This window comes from Drosophila teissieri, unplaced genomic scaffold (assembly GCF_016746235.2).
Source record: "Drosophila teissieri strain GT53w unplaced genomic scaffold, Prin_Dtei_1.1 Segkk118_quiver_pilon_scaf, whole genome shotgun sequence".
NCBI lineage: Eukaryota > Metazoa > Arthropoda > Insecta > Diptera > Drosophilidae > Drosophila > Drosophila teissieri.
In genome coordinates, this window is record NW_025224987.1 from 1,436,789 (window position 1) to 1,449,189 (window position 12,401).

Below are 12,401 nucleotides of genomic sequence, written 5' to 3' on the forward strand. Positions count from 1 at the left end.
CTCTGTAGTGTCACTTGCTAAAGCTTATATTTTATTCATTTCATTACTGTCTCTTTCAACAGCTTCCTTTTCCATTTCCTTATCACTGTCTCTTTCAACAGTTTCATTTTCCATCTCTTCATTAATGTCTCTTTCAACAGTTTCATTTTCCATCTCTTCATTACTGTCTCTTTCAACAGTTTCATTTTCCATCTCTTCATTACTGTCTCTTCGGACTTGACTTTGTTTGATGCCTTTCTTCATCCAACATCTTTGGCTTTTCCTTTATTAAATTGCGCCTTGTTGCAGCTGAAATATTGCGAACTGCCTGTTATTTTCTGTTGATCATAAAACTTACTAAATCTAGTGCTGGAAAAACACCTACTCTAATCTGCTATAATGCGATTTGGCACTCCAAACAAATATAGCCGACGACACAGCCTTTATGCAATTCTCAGCGTCAATCTTAATAGTGTGGGTTAGATAAACAAATTTAGTAAAGGCATCTACTTGGACGATTATATACTATTTCTGATTAGACTTGCCACTCAACTTTCCAGTAATGTCAATATGAACGGTGTGCCAAGGTATATTTACATTTCGTATTGGATGAAGGCTAGCTTGAATTTTGCCGGAAGAAGTCTTTGACATTTTACAAGTAATGCAGTTTTCAACGAACTTTTGAATATATTTAGACATGTTTGCAAACCAGTAAAAGGGATAGGCCTTATCTAATGTCTTCTCCCAACCCAGGTGCATAACTGCCTCATGAATTTGATTTATAACAGACCATCTAAATGATCTTGGAACAATTGATAAGGAACTAGTTCTACCGTTTCGCTGAATTTTCCGATATAATATTCCTCCTCTCAATTCATAAGTTTCTTCAGCATCCGCAGGAAAAGAATAATCTTTCCATTTTTTTTACGATATTAACTATTTTGGAATCCTGACGCTGTTCAGCCAAAAGCCAATTACTAGATATTTCTGCTAGATTATATCTTTTTTTAGGAATCTTGCACATTGTGGCAATTACATCAGCTGAAGTCAAATTTCTCGAAAAGAAGTCAACATGTGCCATTCGATTACCTTCCCTATATTGCAAGTCAAATGTAAACGACTGTAAATAAGCCCACTATCTTTGTACCATTGGAGATAGGTCAAGTTTGGTCCTTGATGCTTTAAGAGAGTTACAGTCAGTAAAGACAACAAAATGTCTACTCAGTAAATAATGCCGAAAATGTTTTACAGCCAAAACAACGGCACGGGTCTCTAATTCATAAGAATGGTATCGTGACTCAACAAGTGAAGCAGCCTTCCTAAAATATTCGACGACATGAGGCCTATTATGTCTAATAAGATGGCACCGTATCCACAAGAACTTGCATCTGTATGCAACACTATTGGGTGTCGCGGGTCAAATATTACTAAAACTGGCTTTTGTGTAAGGATAGAGATAATCCCTTGTCAAATTTGTTCATGCTCTGCATTCCAAATAAATTCATTCCTTTCCGAAGTCAAAAGATATAGCGGCTTCATAAAGCCAGAAAATCCCTGCTTAAATTGTCTAAAATAAGACGCTGATACTATAAATTGTCGTAAAGCAGAGACCGACTGAGGGGGTGATAAAGCAGTTTACGCTGCAACTTTTAACGAATTTGGATGAATTTCACCAGCACTCACTTCGTATTCCAAATATTGAACTGTTGACTTAAGAAAATAACAATTTTTTTAAATTGAATGCAAATCAAGCCTTGGTGCGACAATCAAGAGTTATCAGTAACCTTTCAAAGGCCTCACTTTTTGTTGAAGCAGCCACCCTTACATCATCCATATATTCGACAACAAATGTATTTGCAAGATCTCCAAGTGCTTGCATCAGTGTACGCTAAAAAACAGAAGGAGCATTTTTGAGCCCAAACGGCATTGCCAAAAATTTGTATTGCCCATCTGGGGTGACAAAAGCTGTACACTCTACCGAATCTGCATGCAAGGGAATTTGGTAATATCCACTTGCCATGTCTAAGCATTTCGCTCCATGAAGTCTAGCTATCTGATCTGATATAAGAGGCAAAGGATATCTATCTGAGACCGTATTTGAATTTAATTCTCGGTAATCAACGCACAAATGATGAGAGCCGTCCTTTTTGTTACCTAACAAAATGGGATTTGCATAGGGTGAGCAGCTCGGTTTTATGATCTTGCACTCCAATAGCTCCTTAATTTTCTCACGCACTAATTCTCCTTTATTTGTACTAAGCCTATATGGTCTTCTTTGAACAATTCTATTGTGATCTACCAATTCAATTTTCATTTCTCCTAAGCTAACTCTAGACAAAGGAATTCCATTAATAAAGGATTTTGACTACTTTCCCATTTGACTATTTAATTTGTCTATATGTTCAACAACAAGATCAGTATTTAACTCACAAAGTTGTCATCCACACTTCTCGACCAATAATGTGTGAGGAGTCTTAAAAACTCCCCACAAATCCGGGTGCAGGAGATCGGCATAGCAACGGAGAAGACGGCTGGAATGCGAGAGGAGTCAAGGGCGGTCAGGTCAAACGGGAAATAATGGACCTTGGACCCCGGCAAAGCGAAGACACCGTGAAAAAACGGTACCGCGCTGGACCTTGGACTCGAGCCAGCCAAGGGCACAAAGGTCAAACGGTAACGGTGCGGACTTTGGACAAGCACAAAGAGGACGCACCGTGAACTAACGGGACATGTTTTGGACCTTGTACCCGAGCGAGCGAAGTACCCGGAAAAGTACGCGGAGTATACGGACAGTCAGCGAGAAAGTACGCGGAGTGCCACACGGTCAGGCAGCGTGGAGAGCTACGCAGTGAAGCGAACAAGTGAAAGTATAAGTGCGTCGAAGCGAGCATCCAGAGAGGATCTCCGCAAGCAAGGACCAGCGAAGGACAAACGAACACCAGGACCTAGCGTGGTCAGAACGGACGGTGGAGTCAGTGGTAGCTTATCTTACGGACGATACACCCTGCCCCATAACATCATAAGCCCCGGTCGAGCCTGCAGGTGATCCTTCGGCAAGGGCGACGAGTGCCTGGCATACGCAGGAAGGGACGGTGGAGTCAGTGGTCGGCAAAGGTGGTTCGGGGATCGAAAGCGACGCAGGACGACGAAGGAAGGACGGTGAAGGAGCAACGACGCGCATCCGACGGCAAGGGTCACAGGATTCTCGTCAGCGAGTGTCACTGAGTAAAGATGGTTTAAACCTTCTTCTTGGTCAGGCAAACACACAAATCATAAATTTTGGTGAGACGAACAAACAAACTCTCTGAGCTAGCCGTTGCAATTCGTAGCGAGCAGAAACTAAGAAAACAGTTCGTTACAAATGATATCATTTCTTAAATGCATATCGTCAAAAACATGAAACAATATCTTAATACAATAGTTATTAATTATACCCGTTACTCGTAGAGTAAAAGGGTATACTAGATTCGTTGAAAAGTATGTAACAGGCAGAAGGAAGCGTTTCCGACCATATATTCTTGATCAGGATCAATAGCCGAGTCGATCTGGCCATGTCCGTCTGTCCGTCCGTCTGTCCGTCCGTCTGTCCGTCCGTCTGTCCGTCCGTCTGTCTGTCCGTATGAACGTCGAGATCTCAAGAACTACAAAAGGTAGAAAGTTGAGACTTAGCATACAGACTCCAGAGACATAGACGCAGCGCAAGTTTGTCGATTCATGTTGCCACGCCCACTCTAACGCCCACAAACCGCCCAAAACTGCCACGCCCTCACTTTTAAACAATGTTTTGATATTTTTTCATTTTTGTATTAGTCTTGTAAATTTCTAACGATTTGCCAAAAAACTTTTTGCCACGCCCACTCTAACGCCCACAAACCGCCCAAAGCTGCCACGCCCACATTTTTGAAAAATGTTCTGATATTTTTTCATTTTTGTATAAGTCTTGTAAATTTCTACCGATTTGCCAAAAAACTTTTTGCCACGCCCACTCTAACGCCCAAAACCCGCCAAAAACTGTCAGTGGTGAAGACTCTCCTTCGCACTTCCACTAGCTGAGTAACGGGTATTAGATAGTCGGGGAACTCGACTATAGCGTTCTCTCTTGTTTTTGCTATCATTGCCAATACCTTTCAACAACACTACATTGTTAATTCTTTTACCAACAAATTGATTACTTAGCTTTTGTTTAATTAAAGATCATTCCGCTCCAGAGTCAAAAGTTATTGGAAATGTCTCGCACCGATAAACCATCTCGCCCCTGGGTTCAACAACTTCACAAAGCTACAGCCTTTTCACCTGATGCGTGCCTTTTTCTTTCTTTGGTTTACTGCAAAATGTTGACCACAGTTAAAACAGGTTACATCCGATTTTTGATGGTGTCCAACTGCGCTCCTGTCGTTGCTGTCCTTAGCACGAGATGAAAGATTTTGCTGCTGTTTAGTTTTGCATTCGATCATCTTGTGGCTTAGTTTTCCACAGCGACAACACGCTGGCGCCGCGCTATAACGGTTCTTCCCAAAACTACAAAATACAGACGACCAATAACTGCGCGAATAGAGGCTGATGTAATATTTCCATTATGATAAAATTACTACTCTGATTAAATACACTAAAAGCATACCCATACACTAACACATCAAAAGTACCCTTCAGTACCAGTCCCAAAGGATTACCAAAGGAATCCCAAGGTTTTCTCCAGGAATCCTCGAGGAGTCCCAAGGAAGTTTCCATACAAATCGTCGAGGAATTTTCATACAACAGGCGTTCGTGGCGAGGAATTCGAAGTACCCGAGGAATACCCTAGGAATTTCAGAGGAATTTCTCGGGAATTTCTGGGAAATATCGAAAAATAAGCAAGGTCTCTTCCCGAGGAAGACTAGAGAAATTTCCTAGGATTTTCCTCTAGTATTCTCCTCGTAAATTCCTGTACATCCAGAAAAATCTCCCAAAAAACGTAAAAAGTGTATTTAATTGGTAAATTTAATTTTTATTTTTTATTTCATTAATTATACCCGTTACTCGTAGAGTAAGATTCGTTGAAAAGTATGTTACAGGGAGAACATATAAAGTATATATATTCTTGATCAGGATCAATAGCCGAGTCGATCTGGCCATGTCCGTCTGTCCGTCCGTATGAACGTCGAGATCTCAGGAACTATTAGAGCTAGCAATTTGAGATTCAGCATGCAAACTCCAGAGACATAGAAACAGCGAAAGTTTGTCGATTGATGTTGCCACGCCCACTCTAACGCCCACAAACCGCCCCAAGCTGCCACGCTCACACTTTTGAAAAACGTTTTGATATTTTTTCATTTTTGTATTAGTCTTGTAAATTTCTATCGATTTGCCAAAAACCTTTTTGCCACGCCCACTCTAACGCCTACAAGCCGCCGAAAACATTCAGTGTTTAAAACTCTCTTTCGCACTTCAAATAGCTGAGTAACGGGTATCAGATAGTCGGGGAACTCGACTATAGCGTTCTTTCTTGTTTTTTCCTATTTTTGTTTGCGTTCGTTTCCTTCTCCGGTGCCTGCTGGGCAGGCCTTCTAATGTGCTTATGCTATCTTAAAAAAAAAAATATTTAAATAATATATAGTGACATATCCATAAGTCCCTAAGACTTAAGCACATGCCTACACAATACACATACAACATGTACACCCAAACACACCCTACACTACACTGGATGTACTCAACAGATACCAGATAAGAATAAGACTGTCATATGATCCTCAAGACAAGGTTGAGTGGAAAAACCAAAACTCCTGATAAGTCACAGACTAAACATCCGTTGCCTAGTTTAAACATTCCTTGCTTAAGCCCTTGCACCATCGTCACGTTCCCACGTTCAAAGCTCGGACTCGCAATCCCGAAAAACAGAAGTATTAGATTGCAATAAACAAAATTATAAGAATCTAAGAGCACTTGTATCCAAGAGCGAATGCACTTGAATCCAAGAGAAATGCAAAGACAATTAACTCAAAAGCTCGCTCTCTTCATTTGATCAGATCTCTAAAGTCTAAAGTCCATATTAAAAACGCTCGACACCGAGGCTTGAACGTCAATCAAATCAGAGTAATTATGAGAGTTCAGTTTGAGGACTAATTATAATCGGTCGGTGTTCTTCTCAAGAAATAATATTGTAATCATTCAGTAAAATAAAATAATATTTTTTTTGACATATGAGTATTCCGATTATTTAATTGGCGCAGTCGGTAGGATCTGTTAAATAAAGAGTCCTTTTAGTAAAGGATAAGCTATACAACTAGCTTTCCAGGATCGGCGAATTAAAAACAGTGATTCTAAAATTATTTTGAGATCCGCAAAAGAATCTACGTGAAAGTAGTATTCAAGAAAAATCCCGTGTGGTCAGTAACATCTGCAAAACAATTTAAAAGAAAATCCCGTGCGGTCGGAAAGAAAATTAATTACAAATTTTTAATTCCGTAATTTAAAACCAAATTTAATATAAACTCCGTGTATCAAGAAACTTATACGAATACACCATGGCAGTTCAACAACTGTCGGAAACCCACCTAAATCAATTACTGAATCAAATTAAAGAACTGAACTACTACGATGGCACACCTGGCAAGCTGTCTGTGTTTGTTAACCAGGTCGAGCAGCTACTTAACCTATACCCTACCCAAGATGCCAGGCAGGCATATGTTATCTACGGAGCAGTAAAACGCTTACTAGTGGATGCAGCATTGGAGGTCGTGACCCAAGAAAGAGTAAATACATGGCTGGATACAAAGAAAATCAGCGTTCTAATAGATCAGAAGGGAACAGACGCAGGAACAGGGGAAATCATAGTCAAAGCAATAATCAAAGATATTACAATAATAGAAATCACAATTACTGCAATTATTATCCTGGAATGAATCAGAATAATAATACGCAACCTCGAAATTCGAATCAACCTACGACAAATCAAAATCAGTATTCCACTCATCTGATACCGGTTAGTCAAAGGGGAAATTATAACACGTTAGGGAGTTAACAAAAGCCCAACAAAACAATCCTTTTAACAATTCCCTTAATTTCCAACCTTTAACCTCAAATAATACTAACGGTCAGCGGCCGATAAAAAGGCAACGCGAGAGTCAAAGTGGCCAACGCAGAATGGATGTAAATTTTCATCAAACTGCCTCGGACACTCAAGTGACACAGGAGGACGTACCAGTCCCCATGTGCGAATAGGTTATCATAACAAAATTTACAAGGGAATGATCGACACAGGCTCATCAATCAATATCATAAGGGAAAATTTTGAAAATTTAGAAGAACAAAATGAAGATTTAACAGTGTATACCATTAAAGGGGCAATCAAATTAAAGAAAAGCATAATAATGAAGCCCACTTCAGTATGTCCGTCTGTTCAGAAATTCTATATCCACAAATTTTCCGACAATTATGATTTCCTGTTAGGTCGAAAGTATCTAGAGGATACGAAAGCTAAGATCGATTATGATAACGAGACGGTAACTCTAGGTTCAAGAACTTTTAAGTTTTTGTATGGAGAAAAGAAGGGCGAGACCGCATCTAAATGCCTCGACCCACAGCAAAAGGATGATTCTGATCCAGTGGAGGAAATCAATCCAAAAATGCAAAAGGTTAAGACCACACCTAAGTGCCTTAAATCAAAGCACCAACAACAGAAGAAGGGGACCGCATTACCAAAATGCCTCACTTCAAAAATTGTTAGTGACACAGTAACATAAGTATTAACACATCTCGATCCCATGTCCGTTAACAACGATATAGTCAACTTCGCGATCAACAATGAGTTACGCGAATGTAACGAGTATAGACTCGAGCATCTAAATGTAGAGGAAATTGAATGTTTAAAGAAGGTTCTATACGAATATAGAGACATTCAGTACAAAGAAGGCGAAAATTAAACATGTCATCCAGACTCAGCATGAGGATCCAGTATACCGTAAACCTTATAAGTACCCCCAAAGTTTTGACCAAGAAGTCAACAAACAAATCAAAGAAATGATAGAACAAGGGATCGATCGCAAATTGAAGTCCCCTTATTGTTCTCCTTAGGTTGGTAGTTGATTACAGGAATCTCAACGAGATAACTGTTAATGACAAATTTCCCATTCCTCGAATGGATGAGATATTGGATAAATTGGGTAGATGCCAATATCTTACAACCATTGATCTAGCTAAGGGTTTTCCCAAAATCCAGATGGACGAAAATTCCATTGCAAAAACTGCTTTTTCAACTAAGCATGTGCATTATGAATATACACGTATGCCTTTTGGCCTAAATAATGCTCCAGATACTTTTCAGAGATGTATGAATAATCTTTTGGCAGATTTGATCTACAAAGATTGTTTAGTCTATTTGGACGATATTATTATTTACTCCACTTCATTGGAGGAACATATTTTATCTCTAAAGAAAGTCTTCGAGAAACTGAGAGACGCCAACTTGAAGTTGCAGCTACACTCAAGGAAAAATTAACGCTTTTCGATATCAAATCAAGAACGAACCGCATCGAAAGTACGGTAAACTCGAATTTTTTTGATTTAAGAACAAAAATTTAAATTCAAGAACGAATAATTTGAGACCGAAATTATGAATTTGAGAACGAACGTTATGGATCCAAGCACTAACAGTTGATGGGATTAAGAACGATAAAATACTAATTTAAGAGCGATAAATGTACTGCTTTAAGTATGGGAAATACTAATATTAAGTAATTAAAATACTAGATTTGAACTCGACAAATTCCCGATTCAAGTTGTACAAGTTGACAACTGAAGTGTGAATAACGTCTACTTTGAGTAAGAAAAGTTCCTATTTTGTGAACTAGATATTCAAATTTCAGAGCAAACAGTTTTAGTTTAAGAACGAATCGTTCCTATTTTAAAATGTTTATTGTTAAATTCAACATCAACGCGTCTTTTATATGAGGAAAAACAATTTTATTTGAAATTAATAATACATAAAATAATTGTTGATGGCTTCCTCCACTATAGTGTTTATTAGCCAAATTCTGTCGACTTCCAGCAAAGTGTTCTTATTTAGTAATGCTTTTCCGTGTTCATTCTTTGATAATAATGAACGAATGCTCTGTAAATATGATACGTTATAAATATAGGATAAATAGGGATAAAATTATGAAATAAATACCTTGTTTAGAACGAAGTTTTTTTCATGGTCTTCCTTATGGTCGTTGCTTATAGAAGGTTTCTCACAGTTCTACAAAAAATTATAAGGTATTCAGGACATCGGATTATAAAAAAAAATTCTTACATTTCTTTGATTCCATGAGCAAAGTGCTCTTTTAAATTCCATCCGAACTCCTAATTTGGGAATCACCTCTTTTAATTCTTCGTCTGTAATATCTTTTAGTAAAGACAAGGTCACTCCAGATTCTACAAAAATTTAAGAGAAAAGACTACATATAATATAAATAAATATAAATATAATATAAATATATAATACATTTCTTTTATGCTGTATACTTGCATACATATGTACATATGTATGCGTGCATGCGAACACGTGCATAGGCCAGCAACGCTTAATCTAGGCGGTTTTTTTCGTGCTTTTGTGTTTCACTTTCTTAGTTAAAAATGTTTTCTCAGAATAAAACGAACAAGTGTATAAAAACAAGAAACACGAAATTCGCTAATGCATGTATGTATTCGAAAGCAAAGAAATAGGGACTAATATGTAATAATATGTATAATATAATATAATAATACATATATAATATATGATGTATATGTATATATATATATAGTCCTTATTTTCTTTGCAATCATATAGATTCATGTGTACATACATACAAATGTGCATATGTATGTATATATATACACTTTATTTCAAAGTTTGTACTTACCCTGCAGAAAAGGGAAAACACATACCATGTCCATTTTCTCTTCACAATGTCTGTTTCCATATGACTTTCCATTTTCAATTCACTTCACAATTCACTTTGCTCACTACGCACTTGCACTTCCAAGAACTTTTTGACACTAAATGCGCGCCGTGTTGCAATCGGTTATCGAAGAAGAATATATGTTTCTTCTTTAACAACACAGAAATGTAATCGATACATAAATGAGAAAAGATAAACCTTTTGTTTTCCATGCGTATCAATAATATCGCTTTTGAAATGTGTAATTCAAGTACGACTAGTACTTATTCCAAGAACGGTTTTCTTAAAAATTTTAAGTACGACACAGTACATTTTTAAGAACGTTCGTTCTCAAATTATTCGTTCTTCAGTTTTCTGAGTGTAGACAAATGTGAATTCATGAAAAATGAAACTGAATTCCTAGAACATATTGTCCCAACAAATGGCATTAAACCAAACCCCAACAAAACTAATGCAATCACAAATTTTCCGTTACCTAAAACACCTAAACAGATAAAATCATTTCTGGGATCATGTGGGTTCTATCGCAAGTTCATTCCTAACTTTGCCAAGATAGTTAAACCCATGACCCTCAAACTAAAGAAAGGTGCTGTAATAGATATCAAATGTAAGGACTACATCGAATCGTTTGGAAGACTAAAGGTTTTGATAACTTCAGATCCGATATTAATCTACCCTGATTTTTCAAAGCCCTTTTCTCTAACAACTGACGCGAGTAATGTAGCTATTGGTGCAGTGCTATCACAGAACCATAAGCCCGTTTGTTATACCAGCAGAACGCTGAACGAACACGAAATCAACTATGCTACTATTGAAAAAGGCCATTTGAAATAATGAGTGATCACAAGCCATTGGTATGGCTCAATAATATCAAAGAGCCGAACATGAAATTACAAAGGTGGAAAATCAAACTTAATGAATTCGATTATAAAATAAAATATCTTCCAGGCAAAGAAAACTATGTCGCGGATGCTCTTTCCCGCACAAAGATAGAAGAAGTCATGGTTGGCGAAGTCGCAAACAGCGCAGACGCAACTATACATAGTGCTAATGAAAAAAATTTAAATTATATATCCATAACGGAGAGACCAATCAATTTCTTCTCTAGACAAATAAAGATAGAAAAAGGCGACAGTGACACAACAAGTGTAAGCAACTTCTTTCAAAAACTAAAGATTAAAATAATCTATAAAGAAAAAACACTTGAACTCGCCAAATTTCTCATTAAGGAATATGTGTGCACCAAGAATAGCGCAATTTACTTCCCTAATGATGGGGATTTTCAGATCTTCCAGAGGGCATTTACCGAAATCATAAGCCCTAACATTTTCACAAAACTATTGAGATGTACCACGAAACTAATTGATATATTAACTTATGCGGAATTTTAATCTTAAAGAAACATAAGGAAGTTTTACATCCAGGTATAGAAAAAACCATTAATTGGTTTAAAGAAAAATACTATTACCCGGATAGTCAAAAGCTAATTCAAAATATTATCAATGAATGTGAAATCTGCAATCTGGCAAAAACAGAACATCGAGACACAAAATTGACATATGAAAGAACCCCAGAAATATTTAACACAAGGGAAAAATACGTAATAGATTTTTATCTCACGGGAAACCAGATCTTCCTATCTTGTATTGATATTTATTCGAAATTTGCCTCACTAGTTGAAGTAAAAAGTATAGATTGGCTAGAAGCGAAAAGAGCCATTACTAAAATATTCCGTGATATGGGAAAGCCTCAGGAAATCAAAGCGGACAAAGATTCAGCTTTTATGTGCATAGCTTTGCAAAACTGGATAAGATCAGAAGGCGTACAAATTTCTGTAACAACCAGCAAAAATGGTGTATCTGATATAGAACGATTTCACAAGACCGTAAATGAAAAGCTAAGAATCATCGGTAGTGAACAAAATATTGAAGATAGGTGTACGAGAATCGAAACAATCTTATACGTCTATAATCATAAAACTAAACATAATAGTACCAAACGATATCCGGCAGACATTTTTCTAAATGCAGGCAGCCCAGACTTTAATGTTCAACAAAACAAAATCGATAAGATCGAATATCTCAATAAGAATAGGCATGATTTTGAAGTTGATATAAAATATAGACAGGCTATTACAAGAGCCATTACTAAAATATTCCATGATATGGGAAAGCCTCAGGAAATCAAAACGGACAAAGATTCAGCTTTTATGTGCATAGCTTTGCAAAACTGGATAAGATCCGAAGGCGTACAAATTTCTGTAACAACCAGCAAAAATGGTGTATCTGATATAGAACGATTTCACAAGACCGTAAATGAAAAGCTGAGAATCATCGGTAGTGAACAAAATATTGAAGATAGGTATACGAGAATCGAAACAATCTTATACGTCTATAATCATAAAACTAAACATAATAGTACCAAACAATCTCCGGCAGACATTTTTCTATATGCAGGCAGCCCAGACTTTAATGTACAACAAAACAAAATCGATAAGATCGAATATATCAATAAGAATAG

General features: G+C 37.3%; 2 protein-coding genes across 4 annotated transcripts in view; both read right to left on the reverse strand.

Moving 5' to 3' along the window:
- LOC122625487 (synaptosomal-associated protein 25) overlaps positions 1–12,401 on the reverse strand; it is a 288,237-nt gene that overhangs the window by 70,574 nt on the left and 205,262 nt on the right. The gene's annotated exons all lie outside the window — the stretch shown is intronic.
- On the reverse strand, positions 8,767–10,066 carry LOC122625488. The gene is made up of 4 exons (XM_043805584.1): positions 9,843–10,066; positions 9,251–9,372; positions 9,128–9,196; positions 8,767–9,067 (listed from the first exon to the last, which is right to left on the reverse strand). The coding sequence occupies exons 1-4, from the start codon at positions 9,874–9,876 to the stop codon at positions 8,930–8,932; spliced, it is 363 nt and encodes a 120-aa protein (XP_043661519.1). The 5' UTR covers positions 9,877–10,066; the 3' UTR covers positions 8,767–8,929.